The sequence below is a fragment of the Morus notabilis genome, unplaced genomic scaffold (genome assembly GCF_000414095.1).
Source record: "Morus notabilis unplaced genomic scaffold, ASM41409v2 Scaffold552, whole genome shotgun sequence".
Classification (NCBI taxonomy): domain Eukaryota; kingdom Viridiplantae; phylum Streptophyta; class Magnoliopsida; order Rosales; family Moraceae; genus Morus; species Morus notabilis.
Window position 1 is genome coordinate 123980 of NW_010384344.1, and position 19765 is coordinate 143744.

The window sequence follows — 19765 nt, forward strand, 5'->3', positions numbered from 1 at the left end:
CTTTCCTAATTGTCAACTTTTGTTTTTCTCAAGCTTTTCCAAGCTCTTTTGTAATATTCTATCTACATAACAAAAACCTAAACACTATAGTAGATGTAGCCTCACATTGAGATTGAACTACAAGTTCTGTATCTATCTTTACATTCATCACTTTATTTATCAATCATAAGTAGAATTTCAATATTGATGTTTATAGTAAATATTTAACCTTGAACTCTGTTAAAAATAATAATAATAAATATGAAAATAATTTTTTTCGAATAAAATATGAAAATAAATTAAAAGTGCCAATGTTGTAATTTTTAAGGAAAGGTTATAACAGGGCCAAGTACACTACAATGTTTTTAGCTGAGCTAACGCTTATGATTAAAACATATTTTACAAAAATAAATAAAGAGGAATCTTTGAGAAAGAACCACATTTGATTTGTACAAATGTAATATACACTTAATTAAGCATAAGAAAAGGCTACAAGGGGTTACAAAAGAAGAGGGAGAAAAAAGAACAAAAAAAGAAAATGGATATAAATAAATGACTCAACCATGTAGAACTTCATTCGCGTGGAGAAGTTGAATGCACACTGGCAAAGTGAGTACAAAACATCAAACTGCAACGACAATCACTTTGGTGACCAATAAAATGCTTGATTAATGGTGAAAGGGGCACAGATGATGAAGGCCATCTTCAAAATGTCATAAATCTTCAGAAAGAATGAACGAATTGAATAGAGATGTGAACCTTATCAGATCCGAAGCCCCTTCTAATGTTTGCTCTACTCCTTTAAGTGGCAGAAACAGGGATATGAGATCCAATTCAAACCAAATCAGTCTTTTTCAATCAGAGTTGGAATCGTAAAAGTCACTTGGGCATGGAGTCATGACCTCAGACTCCAGCACCTGGACCACCCTTTGCATAGTCAGCCGATCTTCAGGATTTGACGAAACACATTGGCAGGCAACTGAGATCAACACATCAAGGCTTTCAGACTGCACTCCTTCACACAGCGGATCAAGAATCTCTCTCTGCCTATTCTCCGTTACCAGAAAATTTAACTGCCAAAAAAAAACAGATCAGCTGCTTGACAAAATACCTTGAATTTATTTTTTTCTATAACTTCCAAAATGTGAATTACTTAGGTTGAGTAGACGGGTTGGTAAAAACCTTTCATTAAAGGCAATTATAGAGTTCTATTGAAAATGTACTTTTTGTTGGAGGACCATAATTTATCTCCGATATCTCAAAGCCACGAAAGCACATGACAGAACAGATAAGCTAAATAGCTCACCATGTAAGTTCTTTACAGACATTGATCAAGACCTACCCCAAAAGACTTGTTTCTTCAGATATGTTTTCATTGGTTACTTTTCGTAGAAGATTTAGAAAGAAACAATGTTAACGCTTACATAATCTGGAAATAGTACAGTTGTTGGCCACCTTGGGTAGTTTGTCCCCAGAAAACATTGAGACTTTTGAAGAAGCCAGGAAGATCTTTGTCAACATAAGGTAACTAGATATTTATTTATCATCCCAGTGATCAGAAAAATGGTCATTGGGTTGCAATTTATAAAAACCGTCCGAACTTTTATCCAGGTGCGGTAATAAGTTTGGAAAATTTACATATAGCATCATCAGTAGTAGACAGCACGCTAACTGACCTACGAGGCTCCTAGTCACCCCACAGTAAAATTAAGCCCTAACGTCAATAAAATGCATGCCCCCTAATACCGTAGCCCACTAAGAGAATATGCAGTTTGATCCTAATGCAATGTCGAAAAAACATAATATCATATACCAAGTGTAGGTTACTGGCCAAAGGCGCGTTTGCATAAGTAACCAAATTTTTGGACCCCATTTCAGAAAATGTCCATTTTTTTTCTTTCAATTTATGCCTACTTTTTAGCTCAAGTAAATCACCAGTTTACTCTTTAAAATCAGGTAGATCACCAATTTACCCCAAACAAGTCAATGCTTTACCGAGAAAGAGAGAGAGATTAGGGTGGGGGGTTGAGAGAGAGAGATTAGGGTCGGGGGTTGAGAGAGAGATTAAGGTGGTGGGTTTTGCGACATATATTCAGTTTCCTGCTTTCTTGGGATCACAATGAGGAATTGCTTTGTCTGAATGTGACAAAGGATCCTCCAAGTATATAGGGCATGGGCATCGCTTGATTTTGTTTTCAGGAAGAATAGAACTTCTAGTTATGTTTCCTTTTGTACCTTTTCTAAACTCTTTTTCATAAGAGAGGGAGAGAGACAGAGAGAGAGATTTAGAATCCGTTTAGCAAAGAGAACATACCCAGCCAACAATGTTGAAGCCCTTTTCAATAAAAGAAGCATCCGTGGGTCGCTTTCCACTCAACACTTCAAGCACCAGGACCCCAAAACTATATATATCAGTTTTTTCAGTCGCTCTGCCACTCTGCATGTACTCTGCAATGAAGTCAAGTAATTATTTACTCAGGAAAAGAAACTTTGAAATGCTATGTGAATAGAACACATAATGTTCCACCTCTACTCTACATCAAGTGGATAAGTCAGAAATCCAAGGAGCCTATCTTATATAAGAATGTCAGAGCGATTCATTTATCTACTACTACACTCACTCTTACCGTTGTAACTTGTGTATACCTTTACGCAAATGATCAATATCATGTAGCAACGTCTTGTGATATTTTCATTTTCATCATAGATTCGAGAGAGAGAGGAAAAACTTCATTATGGTCTATATTCTGAGAAAAATCCCCCAGTATTTTTTAATTATGTACCCATAATATCTTATGTCTTAAATAAGAAATGATCTGAAACAAGCACAAGAAACAAATATTTACATGCTAGGATGAGTTACGTATTTTTTGAGTACATTCAGATCGAGCTTCCAGAAATAAATGCCACAAAATCTGGAAACATGCACACAAGAGAGAGAGAGAGAGAGGATAGTAGCATGTCTTCCTTTTTTTTTTTTTTATAGAGTAAAAGCATGTCATTTAATAAGTTGCAACGGTCATGATTAAGCTAAAAGAGAGGATAGTACCATGTCAAACTGTGACAAAGATAAATGTAACAAACTTCATAGCTTTATTATCTTCCATCAGTATGTATCTAATCAATGGTATATTTTCTCTATTACAAGCCTAATAAGATCCTGCATAGAGGGGAAAAAAATTAAGCATGAAAATCAAATTATAATACAAAATAGTTACCTGGAGCAAGATAACCAAACGTTCCAGCAACAATCGTGGTGATGTGTGATTCTTGATCATCCAAGAGTTTGGCAAGTCCAAAATCAGAAACTCGAGCCTCAAGATTGCCATCAAGTAAAATGTTGCTCGACTTTATGTCACGATGTATAACCCTAGGTGAACAATCATGATGCAAGTAGGCTAGCCCTTTTGCTGCTCCCATAATAATATTTAAGCGCACATCCCAATCCAACTGCTCAGATCGTTCAGCTGAATGCATTGAAACGCATTAATATTTCAATCACAAACAGGTTTATTACTAGGCGTCAAGTGCGCAAGTGCAATTCCAACATCAGAAAGTAGATTCCTCCTGTAAACTAAAGCTATCTTGAAAGATTGAATACAATGACACAAATCTTGAAGCTTTTGTGGGATTACATAAGTGAGCTTTTAAATATTTTTGCTACTGAACTTTACTAACACCTAGTTACCGTAAACATTCAGACAAAAACCAAATGCTGTTAAAGTCTCCAGGAATACAAATTAAATAGCATTCTTATCCAGCATAGGAAAGAAGACATTTATTTTGATACTAGTTTGATGGCTTTTTATAACATTTATCTCAGATTAAAAAAAAATCAAGAAACAAAAAATTTGTGTGTGTGTGTGTGTGTTTGCACTGAATTTGGGGGGCGGGGGATATGGACTCTACATGTCAAGGTGGATATTTTAGTACTTTTCTATGTAACTATCATAAAAATAATGAGAACTGACTTAAATAACTCTACACCTACGCATTTCTACAATTCAGCACTTGTTCCGACATGGAAGAAGGGCATTTCAGCTAAGCAGAACAACTACTAAAATCTTAAACCGCTAAGGAAACAGACATCATCAGACTCAGACCACATTGTTCATAAAAAATAAGCAAATGCCTTGTGTGTAAAAAAAGTCTTTAATTATTAAAAAAATTCTTTTCTTTTCACAGCATACATCAAGCATGTGATGTTTTTGTAGTTACTATCAAATGGTTAAAGAGCAAAGCACTGAAAAATTCTACTTAGTGTAGAACTATTCGGCACACCTTTTTCTCTTACAAGTTTAACTCGAGGAAAAATTACCAAATTTATAGAGATATTTATATTGAGATGGAAAATGATTATGGGGCCACTGGAAAGCACTAACATCCCCCTTCATGGCGTAATGAAATAACAGTATTAGGGCAATTAAAACTGTTTCATCCAAAAACATGAGAGGTGAGGACAAACAAAAGAGAGAAAATCTAACCATGAAGAGCTTCATCGAGGCTACCACCAGGTAGAAAATCATAAATTAACAACTTTGAAGTAGGAGAGTTGCAATAACCCCTCAAATTCACTAGGTATCGATGCTTTATACTTCCAAGAATTTCAAGCTCCCTCTCAAAAAAACGATCAAAACCTTCATTTATCCTTTTAATTCTTTTCAAGGCAAAGACATTGCCATCATCCATAGCGAGCTTGTATACTTGCCCAAAACCACCAGTACCTATAACGTGTTCTTCAGTCAAAGTCTCCAATTTCTTAATGATGTCTTTTGAAGAATAAGGCAAGTCTCCATGGAACATTACAATTGAAGCACCTGAAGTAAAAAAATAAAACAAAATAAAATAAAAAATAAAAAATAAAAAATAAAATAAAATGTTAGTAGAATACTGAATCGAGGGACTTAAATGCAAGATGCATATGAAAAGGCACAAAAAGATGTTCAAATGAAAGCCCAAGCAGTAACTAAAAGTAGCACCTCGACCAATGTCCATCACAAAACTTTTACTGTCATGTTTGCCAAACTTCTTATAAAGAAAGCAGCCCCAGAAGCACATAAGCGCCACAAGAAGTAGTGCCCCAACAGTTGCTGATGCACTGATTAGTAGCCGGCCAGAGTACTTCTTCTTACCAGCTTGATTTTGTGCTACAAAATGTAAAGTTCTTAGATATTGTAGGTTACTACCATTAATTGCAAGAAAGAGGAGTCTGAAACTAACATACTTCGATAATCCAGTGAAGACTACTATAATGTTCTCAACAATATAACTCTGAGGAAATTACCAATCCCCACAACGGCTTCAACTTAAAAATTCAGGAAAACTATAAAACTGTAAGATTTTTGTGTCTAGAGAAACTTAGAATTAACCTACAGTCATAAATATTGTACTTATTTATTTACAATTAATACTCACCTGAGTTTGAAGATTGAGAATTCGTCGCTGGTCCTCCACTGTCATTTTTGCAAGTCAAATTGATTTGCTTCCCACATAAACCACGGTTTCCAACAAAGCTGCAAGGAAATTGTCAAATCACACATTTAAAACACTGGTTTACGACATCTAAAAACGACAATATTACCAATCTGTAATTCTGGAAAAATATAAATGCCAGAAAACGTCTATCAAGTAGAAAGTCAATCAAGTTACAAACTGACAACCTCAAGTCCTGACAATTGTTTCTATTCCTTTTTATCCGCATAACACAGACTAAATAATTGGAAAGAAACAAAATCTAAAAAATAATGAAAAAATAACTGCTAAAGCAAAAATAATTCTTTCCCTCATGGATTTTGAAAATAAAACACAAAGATAATTCAATAAATAAAAATTTTGAAAGCAGAAGTTCTTAATATCATCATCTGTAGTGTGGTAAACTAGTTTAACTTTCGTGATGATCAAGAACTCACTCACACAACAGTATTAACTTTACTTACGAGCTCTCTGGAAAGTTGATAAGCACACCATCAGACGGTATTGGTCCAACAAGAAAATTGTTCGAAACATTCCTTCAAGACACCAGAATAAAACACAATGTTAAATTCAGCATAACATATTCAAACACAAATTGAAGAAAAGGCCTCTTAAAATCACCATAACTACAAAACAATGAAGCTACTTACAGACTAATGAGTTTATCCAATTTCCCTAGGGAAACAGGGATATTTCCACTGAGAGAGTTGCTTGAAATGTCCCTGTGCATTGAAAGACAATTATCAAACGAACTGTAGGGGACAAATTATATAATTTCCACATCAACTTTTTTACATTGAGATATCATCTAACAGAGATTTTCGGGATTTTGTAAAAATTCCACATAACTTTTATTTATTTATCATGATTTAGTGATATCAGAGTTCCATAAGTCTTTGATTGATTTCTAATTTTTGCCACTATTTTGCTATTAGAGTTCCCCAAGCTGAGATGAGAGTTGAATACCTCAGAAATTGTATTGTTTTTTTTAGAAGAAAAACTTCCTTTCATTGATAGATAAATCAATTACAAAGGAATGAGGATGAGGAATACACAAAAACAAAGAACAAAATTGTAGTGTCATTATTAATATTTTGGTTAAGCAGCAACGTACTCAATGTTATACCGAAAACACAAACCGATAGGACAAAGATCCTTGGAAATTGAGGAAATTTGATGACCAGTTCAATTTTGGGGGTCTACACTACACGGGCTTCCTCTACAAAAGAATTCATGTAAATTTTTGTATTGATCTCATAGTTGTTTATGTTCTATTCTCTTTTAGCGAAGTTCAATTCCTGTTATCCACATACTTTTCTTATATCTTTTTCTTTTCTGCTTGGTGGAAACCAAAATTTAAATTAATACATAAACTTATAAACTACACTGAGGAGAACAACCAGTGCACCAAGTCCAAAATACACAAAGGATAAATTACAAACAGAATTGCTACACAATCTTCCAGCTTAAAATAATACATAAAGTTGGACCTTCTCCCTTCATGACAACCAAAAGGGAGAAGCCACCTGTGACACACCTACTATATGATCGTCGAATCCAGGTACAACACTCTTTACCACAAGGACGAATAACCAAAATTAGCAAAGCACTACCATAATAGTACGTCCCCAAAAAATTAGCAATCTTACTAGAACTAAAACCCCAAAATTTTCTCGACAAATAAAGAAATGCAACTCATACGTAGTGCCCATTGATACTTGTGTCTTAGTATAATCATCTTTTAGTACCCTGTGTTTTCAATAATTTTAAATTGGCATCTCGACGCTATAAAAATTGTTGTTTAGTACCTTAAAATCATTTTTTGAGACATAAAACGTCAAATTTACCCCTCTCATTAATTAGCCAAAAACTGATAAATTTAGGAAAAATTCTGAACAAATTTTAAACATTTAAAAATTAAAAATAAAAAACTTAAAATAAAAAACACACTCTCTCTCTCCTCTCTCTCTCCAAACTCTCTCCCTTCTCTCGGCAAATCGAAAAAAATAAACCCAAAACAATAATCAAACTCAAAACCAAAGACTAAACAAACTCCAGATCCATTCTTGTTTCTTCTATGAAATCAAAATAAGATATCTAACATAGGATCGAAAAAAAAAAAAAAAAAAAAAAAAAAAAAAAAAAAAAATTTTTTTTTTTTCTTTTTATTTCTCTTTGTAGAAACATTCAATCTGTAGAAAATTTTTAAGCAAACCAGTGTTTGGTTTGCCTCTATGTGTTGCAGCTAACCAAAACCCAAAAGGAAGATGGCATGTGGGAGCTTTTGAATTTGATGAGATCGTGTAAACTATAATCTTATACATGCCTGCTTTTGAACTTGCACTAAGATCCATTTGTGAAATGAAAGTAAGATATCTGATACTTCTGTAATTGTATTGCAGACGTACGGTGGGAGTTCTTAGGAGGGGAGGGAAGTTGAAGATTCAGGGTACGTTTGGTTAGGAGGAATGGAATAGAAAGGAAAGATCATTCCGATCATTCCATTGTTTGGTTGCTTTATTTTGGCTAGGAAAGGCTTTCCGTGGGAAAGCTGATTCACTCAATTTGAGTGAATCCTCATTCAGGTGGGGGGTGACTTGAATGGCCTTTCCATTCAGCCCTCTTATTTTTTTTCCCCAATTTGGCCCTTGTCCCCCCTCATCCCCGATCAAAAGAAAAAGAACCCTAGCCGCATCTCCCCTCGACCACGACTCCAACTGAGGCCAGCGCAGACACTTGACTGACGGAAGGTCGATCGACTGTTGACGCCGGCGACGAGAAACGACCGCAGGTACAATCTTCCCTCTTCTTCCTTTGTGGTTCTTGGAGATCCCTCTGTTCTGGCTTCGTTTTGATTTTTTGAAATCTTCTCTCATTTTCGTTATGGATCCGTAATCAAAGCCCTAACATTGTTTCTTACTACGGTTAACATCTCAGAAACTAGTTTTCTCTTTAATTTTTCTTTTCCTTTTCTCGGTTAGGTTTTGGATTTTTCGGATTCTTCTTGCTTCTGCATATTCATTTTCTCAGATTTCTGAAATTTGAGATAATGCAATGGTTCACATATTGGCTGTTTTGATTATTTGTTTTCATGCTCGCTGATTTCTGGATTTGTGGATTCGATTTTGGATTTTGGTTCGATTTTTATTTCGGATTTTGCAAGAATATCATATTTTTGGATAATGATATTCATTTTCTCAGATTTTGATATGGAGAAGACAAGCTACATGTTATTTGTGATTGCTTTCCACTCGGAAAACGGCAATGTGATTTTCATATTACACGGATTTGATATTTACAAATATGAAATTGGTAGCAACAAGTCTGAGAAAGTTTTCAAATTTTCTAAATTACCAATCTCAAGTTGTCTGATCATGTTGTTTTTTGGATAATTATTATTTTTTTGGGTTGAATTTGGATTGATTATTTTTGGGTTGAATTTTTTTGTGTATTTTTGAGGACCTACCTCAACCTTCCTTCTGAGATCATCCCTGCTACCTTGAAGAAGCAGGCCAAGCCCACCAGCAAGGTCCTCGGTGGCCCAGGGGGCGACCGCCCTCGGTAATTCCTTTGCTTCTTGTGTTTAAGTTTTAACTGGTAGTGATTTGGATTAGTTTTTGGTTTATATTGTTGAGATTTTTGCCGCGTTTGTTAGTATTAGTGGATTTGGGAGAATTATGTTCTAGTGTTTATTTGTTGATGGTTTGGATGGATTTATTGGTTTATGTAATTGAGCTTGTTATTTTAGCTGTATTAGTAATCTCGAGCTACGTTTTAGTAATGATGGATTCTGTGGTAATTCTTGTCTCGTGTTTTGTTGGTGGATTGAAATAGTACTTTTATGTTATTAAGCTTCTTATTTAGGTAGTATTTGCTGCTTTCTAAAATTGCTTGTTTAAGTGGAGTTAAGCAGATTATGCCCGAACTAGGTTTTTCCTTTAAGATACAAGGTGTGCTACTCTTGATCACGCATCTCATCTACACTTCTAAAACTTGCAGGGTCCTGGTGGAAGACCTGGCTTCGGCCGTGGAGCAACTGGTTATGGTGCGGGGCAAGCCAACTCAAATCAATCTTGAGGAAGAGAAATGTTGTCTATCTTGCAGGATTTAAGAGCTGAGATTTGAAGGACGATATATAGCATTGCCCTAGGCTTTATTGAATAGCAGTTTTGTTTTCCTTGTTACAATGTCTGAGATAATTGTGGGATTTTATTAGATTTTTTGTTCTACTTGGTTTTCTTGAGTTGAACTTATCCTTTTAATCAGCATCCTTTGTATCCTTGTCAATTGTGTTGCTTTATCAATGTTTCAGTGCTTACTTTGAACTTATCTTTCAGTGTTGCTTTAGTTTCAGTGGAAAAACATAGCCAGATTATCTTTTGATATAGTGGTGTATGTGCTATGCATTTCTCTTTTGATATAGTGGTGCATGTGCTACGCACTTTTCTTTTGCTATTGTAACTAATTAGGATTATGCTTCACTTTGTTAAATTGTATTAACTAGGAACTTATTTCACTTGGCATATGACTATATTTTGGGATTATATATGTAGTTGAATGATATATTGTCATTTTTATTATTGACAGGGGCCAAAGTTATATTTTTAGGGAACATATCATGGTAGATGCCAAAAGTTATCATATTTGAGCTTGTGATAATTTATTATTACATAAAAATATCAAATACTATTTTTTTTACAATTGCAATATAATTTTTAAATTACTATTCTTCAAATAAAAAGTTTTTTTCAATAATTAAATTATTTTTTTACTATTTTAATTAATTAAAATATTTAATTATTTAGGATTATTAATCAAGGGTATTTTTGTCAAAATACAATTTTTTCCATTCCATTCAGTTGTCAACCAAACAGCATAATCCTCATTCAGGTATTGATTCCATAACTCCAATCAAACAAAAAAATCAGTTTATGATTCCAACACATTCCAATTCCATTCCATTACCATTCCGCCATTGCAACCAAACACACCCTCAGTGGAGACTTGACAGAGTAGATGCCCGGAGAGATTCTCATTCTGATCCCAAATCTATCACACCTCCGGCGAGATTCGCCTCTGCAAAGGGTCGTGATTCATGAAGAGGGGTTAGGGCCAGAAGAGTGGCTCTTGGAATGGCTGGACTCATGGCCCTATGTTGTCACCACCATTCACGGAGGCTCGTTGTTTCAGATATGGAGGTGGGTTGCCGGGGCCAGAGAGGCTGGAGAGGGAAGAAAGCAGGGCTGGGCGCAATGGGTTTAGGTCGCTGGGGCTGGAGAGGGAAGAAAGCAGGGCTGGGCGCAATGGGTTTAGGTCACTGGGGCTGGAGAGGGAGGAGGGCACAATGGGTCGGCACGGCAAGGCTCGTCACATCTTGGCTCACCGGGGCTGGGCTCACCAAAGAAAGAGAGAAAAGAGAGAGAGAGAGAGAGAGAGAGAGAAGAGAGAAATAGGAAGAATTTTTTTTTTTTTTTTTTTTGAGAATGAGATAAGTTTTTATTTTTTAATTTTCAAAGGTTTAAAAATTTTGAAAGAACTTCTAAATTTATTAATTTTGGATTAATTAATGAGAAGGGTAAATTTGACATTTTATATCCCAAAAAATGGTACTAAAAGACTATTATGCTAAAACACAGGATACCAATATGAATTTCAACAACAAAAAAAAAAAAATTCCCTAATCAAAATCACTGTTTAAGCTTATCCTTTCACATCATAGAATCCTAAACCCATTCTTCCACCAACTCAGCATCCCCGTTGATGTCTACAGCACTCTTAAGATTGTTTACTGATACGTCCTATGATACACCCTATGCCATAAATGGAACTAGTTAGTTAAAATGGGGTGACACTTGACGAAGACAATTAGCTCAAACCAAACAAAGATTTGAGAAAATTACTTGCCAATATCAAAAATACTCTCTACATAGATAACCTAGGTATATTCTTTTCAAAAAGAAAAGATGGTGTTTTGGAAATTAATCTGCAAATTATTGCATAAATCAACTAATAATTGCCTCCTGAAAGAGCTATATACATTACAGAGAATTTTGGTAGCTTAAAATTTAGAGTATATTTCTTCTCAACCTTCACAACTGTCTTTCACTACAAACTAGGAGCAACCAGAGTGTTGTTCCAAGCTAAATCAAAAGAAATGAATAAAAATTGCATGCATGATAAAACTGATAACATCCAGACTAGTAGTACATAAATATAATAAGAAAACATATCTAGGTCAATCATGGGAAATTGGAATAGGATAGTTGCTCAATATTTTTTTTTTTTTTTTTTAGCTACAACACAAGATTGAACACGCAAACCCCCACCCAAACCCCTAGTGCCACTAGACCAAGAGGTCTTAGGCGGATAGTTGCTCAATATTAACCAAACACGTGATTACCAGCATCAAAAAACTATTATAATATTGTTAAAACAGGAGGAAAAAAACCTGATTATAAGTAAAAGGTCCTGCATAAATTTTCTAATAGAATGCACCTCCATATTAATAAAAACCTATCTGCAGGCACAAATGACATAAAAAACCGACAAGAAGCAAACTCACAGATTTGTCAGCTCTTGAAGCCTTCCTAATTCACTTGGTATTAAGCCACTTAAGTAATTACCCTGCAAGTAACTGTAGAAGGCAGAGAAGGGGAATAATTACTCACTCAAAATGAACAAAAAGGATTTCACACATTTCAATGACTAAATACAAAATAGAATATGATAGAACTATTTGGGATGGTTCTTGGATATACATGTGAAAATTTACAAGTTGTTAATCTACACCTAAAGCACAAAAATACCTGAGTATAAAGAAAAAGCTAGGTCCAAGACCATGTGGATAAATTGACAATTATTTATTTGAGAGAGAGACTGCATGAAAGCTCAAGACGAATCCAAATTCCAAAAGCTTTTATTTCAAAAGCTTGAAAATTTTTAGATAAACATTTCTTGAAAACAATCATACTCTCCTTTACACTTAGGGATTGGGAAGGGACATCGAGAATATAATAAACAGCATAGATAGACAGGTGCATATGAGACAAATTCACATATTCCATGGAATAAGCACAAATGGCAAATAGAGCATCTTTCTCTAACTCAGAGGAACAAAAATAGAAAATAAATTTAGGAGTGGACATGCACACATATTCACATCAGAAGAGAAATGGGGTACTTGGTTCTTACATTCCTTGCAACAACGTGCAATTTCCCAGTTCTGAAGGAATTGTTCCATAGAAATTATTATCGTGAAGAGATCTACAATGACACATCATAAAACAGCATTAGCTAACGCAAGAAATACTAATATTCCAATCATGCCAGCTTCTATTAGGGAAAAAAAACTTGGATTTCTGAGGATACATACAAAATTTTCAACTGCCCTAGCTTCCCAAGGTCAGATGACAAAAACCCACTCAACTTACGTCCCGAAAGACTCCTGAAAATAAGTCACCAGAAACATTAGGAAACACTAGTTCAAATTTAATGTCATGGATGCACTATTAATTCATAAGTCCATGAGGGTACACACTCTGCCCTATTAATTTATCAATCTGTGAGAGTACACAATCCCATTTCACCGTACCATGCATTGTAAACAGGCACATAATCTCTACGTGTGTGTCTATGGATAATTACAGACGCTTATTATCTTTTTCATGAGAAAACAACCTTTCATTGATTAAAAGCAATTACAACGAAAAAATGATAAGAAATCCTCATTAAGCAAGCACAGAAAGAGACAAAACAAAAGAAAAAAGAAGCTTTCAAAGCTACACCAAAACAGTCCAAACCCAAAAGCACATCCCTACAATCTAGAAAAATCAAAAAGGAAAACGAAAAATCCTTGACAGCTTTGTCTGTCGAGGCCCATAAAGAAGATGAAAATCTCGCCTTCTCGAATAAGTCCATCACTTCCATCTTGAGTTTATCTCCATCGAGGATGTCAAAGTAATGAGATAACCATACAATTCAATAGTACTCTAGCCATTCTATTAGATCCAAAACCAGTCAATTTTTCCATCATTGCCGACTTACAACAAACACTTGCATATACATGTACAAATACACAGATAACATAGGACAGGAATCAGTTACAGAAAAGCTTGGAAATATTGAAGCCAAAGTAAATGCAGATTCGTTCTATCTTTTGACACATTGGAATGACATATACCAGACCTTGACCGCCATAGTAGGAAAACCACAAACCTTAGATCACTTGGCAAAAAATTCAAGCACCTACTACCCCCCACCGGTGTTATTTGAAGATACCTTTAACTTGTTTTTAACAATCAAGTCCAAAGAAACCAAATGGTTCTTGTGATCCTCACCCTTGCCCTCCCATAAGAAATTTCCCACTAATTCCTCCGATCCATTAATAATCGAAACACAAAGGAAGAAAAAAATTACAGGTACTCGGTAAAACTTATGGCTAAATGCCATTAAGATTGAACCGAAGTTAATAAGAAAGAATATAGGAGAAGAGAAACATACCGCACCACCTTGGTTACTCAATATCATACATCTAGGAATTGCATAAAAGCACGCCTACAACAGTTTATACAACCCCCCACCCAAACAATTTTTTGTTCAAATTAAAATAAATAAATAAATAAGAGGAATGTGTCAATCAAAAGGCAACTACTCCTATTCCATAATTTGAAAATAAATAAATAAATGCCCATATGGAACTGGTAAAGTGCATAAACTAGAAGTCTAGAACTACTAATAACTGGGCTTGATATGACAGCTAGATCCAAACTGAGACTTGTGAACCATCAATCTAGTTTGTCAATGTTGTTTTAAACAAAAATAATAATAATTAATAATTTAAAAATAAATAAATAAATCTACACCTCAAATGCCACGGCCTTGTGGGGCCTTGAAATTTACGCCAGAGTCAAATAAGGCTTCCGCCCCTAGGCATTCGGGTGTACATCTTGAGGCAAAAATGCCTCAATCATATATGCCCTTTGGGTTATTTTAATGTTGTTGAGTCTCTTTTTCTTTTCTTTTCTTTTTTTTTTCTTTTCTTTTCTTTTTTTTTTCTTTTCTTTCTTTTAAGTAAATTTTGCCCATTTTAAACCTGGGCTACCATATAGGATTAAAAAAGAAAAGCTATACCCCTTTGAGAACCCAAGTTTATTTGAAAGTGGAGAAGCAAAAAAAAAAAAAAAACAAAAACAAAAGAAAGAACAGCTCTTCTTCAATTCTTCAGAAAAAACAGAGAAGCCACAACTTTAGATATTCATATGATGACCAAAGAGAATGGGGAGATGACGGTGAGACTGATTCGGAAGACGATAGACTTGTTTGATATAATGATTCTTCCCAAGATCCTACCGGTGAAAATGATGATGATGGACACTCTAATTTCTTAGGGCTTAAGACTTGAATTGCTATTTTTAGTCTCTTTTAGAGTATTAGACCAGGACTTGACTACATTTGGACCTTACGCACTTTCTTATAATGTTTTTGGGTGGACCAAGTTTATGAGTTGATTATCATAGCCTATTTATGAATTTTCTTTACTTTTACAATGTTTGTTTTCCATTTGAGGCTGACGCCGCGCCTCGATGAAACAAAACGCCTCGATTCCTAATTAAGCCTTTCTAGACCTTAAGTTACAGCGCATATAAACTTACCGTACTTTTCCCTGCATTAATAAAAACATAAGAAAGCTTGAAAATTTTCAACTAGTAGTAAGCATCAACTTTCTCTTTGTGCCACAGCTACCTAATATTATCTCTTACCTAGAGTTATTGAAAAAAAGAATAGTCATGAATTCTAATAATTTTATGAAATAAATTCATCCAAATCTTTTAAATAGCATCCATGACATAAAAGGTTCAAAGCAGAAGCCACTTGGCCTTGTTCCTAGTAATAGTCAGAATGATATGACGTGTAATCTGTCAAGACTGACAAAATCAACTGTTCTGAATATGATATGGGAAAGGGATACAATATAATGCCAGTTCACATGGTAATTTAACAGACCTAGACATGATATGGCAAAGATACAAAAACAAAATAATAAAGAAATATATGTGCTAGTACAAGTATCTCAATTTGTCGCTTTAAAGTTAACAAAAGCAACAATAAACACATTTGAACTGATTTATATTTAAACTTTGCACAAACATGTGCAAACAACTTACAGTCTTCACTTCATATCCCTGCATGTAATACCGAAATCCAAAAACTAAAGAACCTCTTATTTGTGGATTTGTATGCCATGCATATCTCTATTCATCAGAAAGTTACATGAATAAAATTTCTCGTCTTCATAGACTAGTAGTAGGCAGGAACATAACTCCTTCATTGAGTCAAATTACCTAGAAAGGAATATCCACAAACATAAAGTTGATACTAGTGCTTATTGATATCAAATTATTTCATCCAAATTATCTAGAAAGCAGTATTCATTTTTTTGTTTGGCACCTTAAAGAAGTTTGACCAGAAATTGCAGACAACAGAGGTGTCAAGATCAAGAGAGACTAAGAATCGTTTATCCAACATAAGAGAAAAGACAATGCATCTTAGGTTAAGGATACGCATCTTAGGTTAAAGGATACTATAGAAACAAGTAATCCCAAAAAGCGCGTACAGCATATGCACATAAACGTATATACACGTACATTGATTTGTCTATATTTATGAATATTCTTATATGTGTGCACATGTGATTGTATATTACCAGAAATGCAGACATAATGACGAGGAAAAGTTAAAGGGAACTCACAGATAAATTACTCTCTTGGTTTTTGAATCACATTTAACTCCTTTCCAGTGGCAAGGGTCAGCATCCTCAGGTCTCCATTGAAGAAGGACGCCATCTGAACTAACAATTGCTGTCCTAAAGCTTAAAAGTGCCTCACCTACAAAGAAGCAAAGAGAATTAACATATCAATACAAAAATGGATAGAGTCCTTTCCAATATATGTACATATATATATTATATATATAAAGATAGAAACTAATATGGACATGTTATTATGTCTTGCTTGGCAATAGCTTATAGAAATACCAAGATGGAAAGCTAATTAAAAAGTATTCCACCCAAAAATCCAATAAAGTAATATGATTGGCACTACGTACATTTCTCTTTTTCTTTTCTCCTTGAAAGATGACACTAACGTAAATCATCTTAAACTTAAAAACTAAAGTAATTGCAGGAACATTCAACGGATGAGTAATCACTTAGAAGAACCAAACCAAAGTGAACTGCGACAGCGAATTCGATAAGTCTTACAGTATTCCAAATCCGAGGTTTGATCAAAACAGAGTGACAAATGAGTATACTACAAACGTGCCATCATCACTTATATTACTTTGGTATACCCCCAAACATTTTTATGAATGTGATATAGAAACTTTACAGACAATAGAGAAAAAGAAGCAAACGAGCAACACGCAATCTCACCATCGGCACTTATAGCACTGCTTTTAATCACTGTGATGCACAACAGTACACTGTAAAGCCACAAGACTTGCCATTTCACCGGACAGATGCCCATAGCGGCACTGGTCAAGCACACAATAGCTATTATAATTCATCTGATACACAAAGGTTTATAATGCTTTTCTCTGATTGATGTTGACATCCAGCAGCTACATATATAGATGGGGAAAAAAAAGTTGCCTGGAAGAAAAGAACTAATTTAAGTCAGATAAAAATAAAATAACGGCAGGAAAAGAACCTCATTCAAGAGAGCGCCTAAAAAATCTAGTCACGTATACCTAGAACACTTGAACAATTTTCACACAATATTATTTTTATTCTCTATGGAATGGACCTAAGACAAAAGTAATAATCAATCAAATTTTCACAACAAATGCAACAAAAAAAAAAACCATTATTTTCCAATATTTATGAATAATTCTTCCCCGCATTTTCCCCAAATTCACAATATCTACACCCACCGTCAGAAAATTGTCTGACTCAAGACTGTTCGGAGCTACTGAATCACTGGAATTCCGAGTTCTTCGCCACTTCAAATTCACGATTCTAACCAAAAAAAGATACCAAAAATTTCAGCGGAAAATCCAACCGCCAAAACAGCACAAAATCTCAAACAAGCACCCAAAAAAAAAAATCGAAGAGCAAGAAAAAGAATCTCACATTACTCAAAAATTCATCCAAAAATCGAGATATTTACCGAGGAAACGGAGAAGGATGAGCGAGAGAGATTCGATCCGAGGAAGAAATGCGGATTGAACGGCGAATTAGGTTACGGCAACCGAATCGAGAACTCGGCCTTTCTCGCCGCCGAGACGGAGCAGCTCCGAAAGTGAAACGGACAGCCGGAGATTCGTGTGATGCTCTAGAGAGAGAAAGAAGAAGGAGAGAGAGAGAGAGAGTGTGTGAGTGTAATGTGTTGGAAGAAGAGAGAGAAAGTGGGGAGTGTGTGTGTGTGTGTGTGTGAAAAATAAAGAAAGAGAGGACGGAGGAGAAAGATGCTTTGGTTTAGGGAATTAAAAGCCACCAACCAATGGGAACACAGTGGGGTGCTTACGCACGCTGACCTTCCCCTACGTGTGAGACCGACCGACGCTCTCCTCTCCAATAAACCCCCTCACATTAAAAATTAAATTAAAGAAATATAATTACAATAAATTAAAAAAATGAAAATGAAAAAAAAATAAAAATATCATGGCGATGCTGTCTGTCTAGTGTCTAGTGTCTCGGATTCCCTGCGGTTTCCAATAATGCAATTCTGAACATCATCTTCTACGCATTACTGCCACGTCAGCATACCCAAAGATTTTTTCCTTTCAGATTTTAGATTTGATAGATTAGATTAGAATGGGATATCATAAATCCTGATTCAGAATAATGATTATGGATACCGATTCAAAATTAGTGTTTGTTTACAGTTATTTTGAATCATGATAGAATTAGTGTTTGGTTTGGATGATTCTAAATCATGATTCTGAATCTGATATGATGTTTTAAACCAGAATCACTCATGATTCTAAAACCACCCCCATCTTGATTCAAGGTGATTCAAACCCATGATTCTGAATCATGGTTTCAGAATCATGATTTAAACCCAAAATTATGAATTATGGTTCTGGTTCTAAAATCATGATTAGAATCACTCTGCTTTAAATCCTCGTACCAACCGAACCCTAAAACTATGATGTTTGGGCCAGACCGGCCCAACCTTAAAGGATAAAGGGTCGGCCGAGCCCGATCTTAGGCCTAAAAAATTTAAGGTCTGGCCAAACCGGTCCCGAGTACGCAATAATGGGTCTCGGACTAGCCCAATTAATCTGGCCTAAACTTGCAGCTTTAGCATATACTAATAAAAATTTATTTCCATTAAAAAAAGTGATCTTTTGAGCATTATAAATATACTTTATACTTACAATAAAAGTGAGTTCATTCTAAAAAAAAAAAGGATTTTTTTTAGCATTATTTTTTTAAAAGAGAATGAAGGAAATAACATATTTGAAGAAGAGAATAAAATTATGGAGTTTCTCCGGTAATCTACTCTACTCATAGTCTCAATTTTTAATCGTTGATCTGGTTAAAATCACATTAGATTGAAAAAAGTATGCAGAACATACATATTCTGATATAGATCTTATGGCTGAAAAAGTAAGAAACTGCTCGTAGTCTATTTTTACAAGGACTATCAAGAAAGTCCTTAAAAATTAATAGCATAATTTTGAGAAAGGAAATTAATGGCATGTTTTTAAATCTAAAATTTTTTAAACTTTCAAAATAGCCCCTCATTCCCATAATGAAACTTTCAAAATAGCCCCTCATTCCCATAATCTATTCCACAGTCCCTGCTCCCTCCCATTGCATTCCCTCTCTCTCCTCCTATCTCTCACGACATTATGTGAACTAGAACATTCAGGTCTCGTTCATTTCACCAATTCGAGTTTTCAATTCCAATTTTACTACAGTTAAAAGCTCTAATAAAAAGTCACATCTAACTTTTTTTTATAGTTAAAAACTTTCACATAAAGTCACATCTCAGCTCAAATTGAAAACTCGAATCGGCGAACTGAACGGAACTTCATTGTTTGCCTTGGTTATCTATGGAGCTTTGTCAGAAGTCATCACCACTACACAATGGCACAAAAATACAAGTTTAGTGAACGTTGTTCTGCTTATAGGGAGAGAGAGAGGAGGGTGGCAGAGAGAAGAGATAGAAACAAAGAGCGAGAAGAAATAGGGTAGATGATATAGAGAAGAGAAAGAGATAATGTGTCGAATATGAGGGTGGGAGTTAGAGGGATGATAGAGAAAAAGGGTAAGGCCTGATTGATAGTATTTTCAAAATGATTTTATTTT

The 19765-nt window shown here is 34.9% G+C and overlaps 1 protein-coding gene across 2 annotated transcripts; it reads right to left on the reverse strand.

Annotated features, from left to right (window-relative positions):
* Positions 1-349: 349 nt before the first annotated feature.
* LOC21405524 (LRR receptor-like serine/threonine-protein kinase FEI 1) lies at positions 350-17842 on the reverse strand. 2 transcript variants are annotated; one of them, XM_024176531.1, is made up of 15 exons: positions 17616-17842; positions 17380-17464; positions 16880-17098; positions 16199-16334; positions 12824-12895; positions 12643-12714; positions 12014-12085; positions 6102-6173; positions 5916-5987; positions 5395-5492; positions 4959-5126; positions 4464-4796; positions 3198-3446; positions 2294-2427; positions 350-1052 (listed from the first exon to the last, which is right to left on the reverse strand). In XM_024176531.1, the coding sequence occupies exons 3-15, from the start codon at positions 16971-16973 to the stop codon at positions 834-836; spliced, it is 1791 nt and encodes a 596-aa protein (XP_024032299.1). In that variant the 5' UTR covers positions 16974-17098; positions 17380-17464; positions 17616-17842; the 3' UTR covers positions 350-833. The 2 variants fall into 2 exon arrangements, with proteins under 2 accessions (XP_024032299.1, XP_010112993.2); XM_010114691.2 differs by lacking the exon at positions 17380-17464.
* Positions 17843-19765: the final 1923 nt, after the last annotated feature.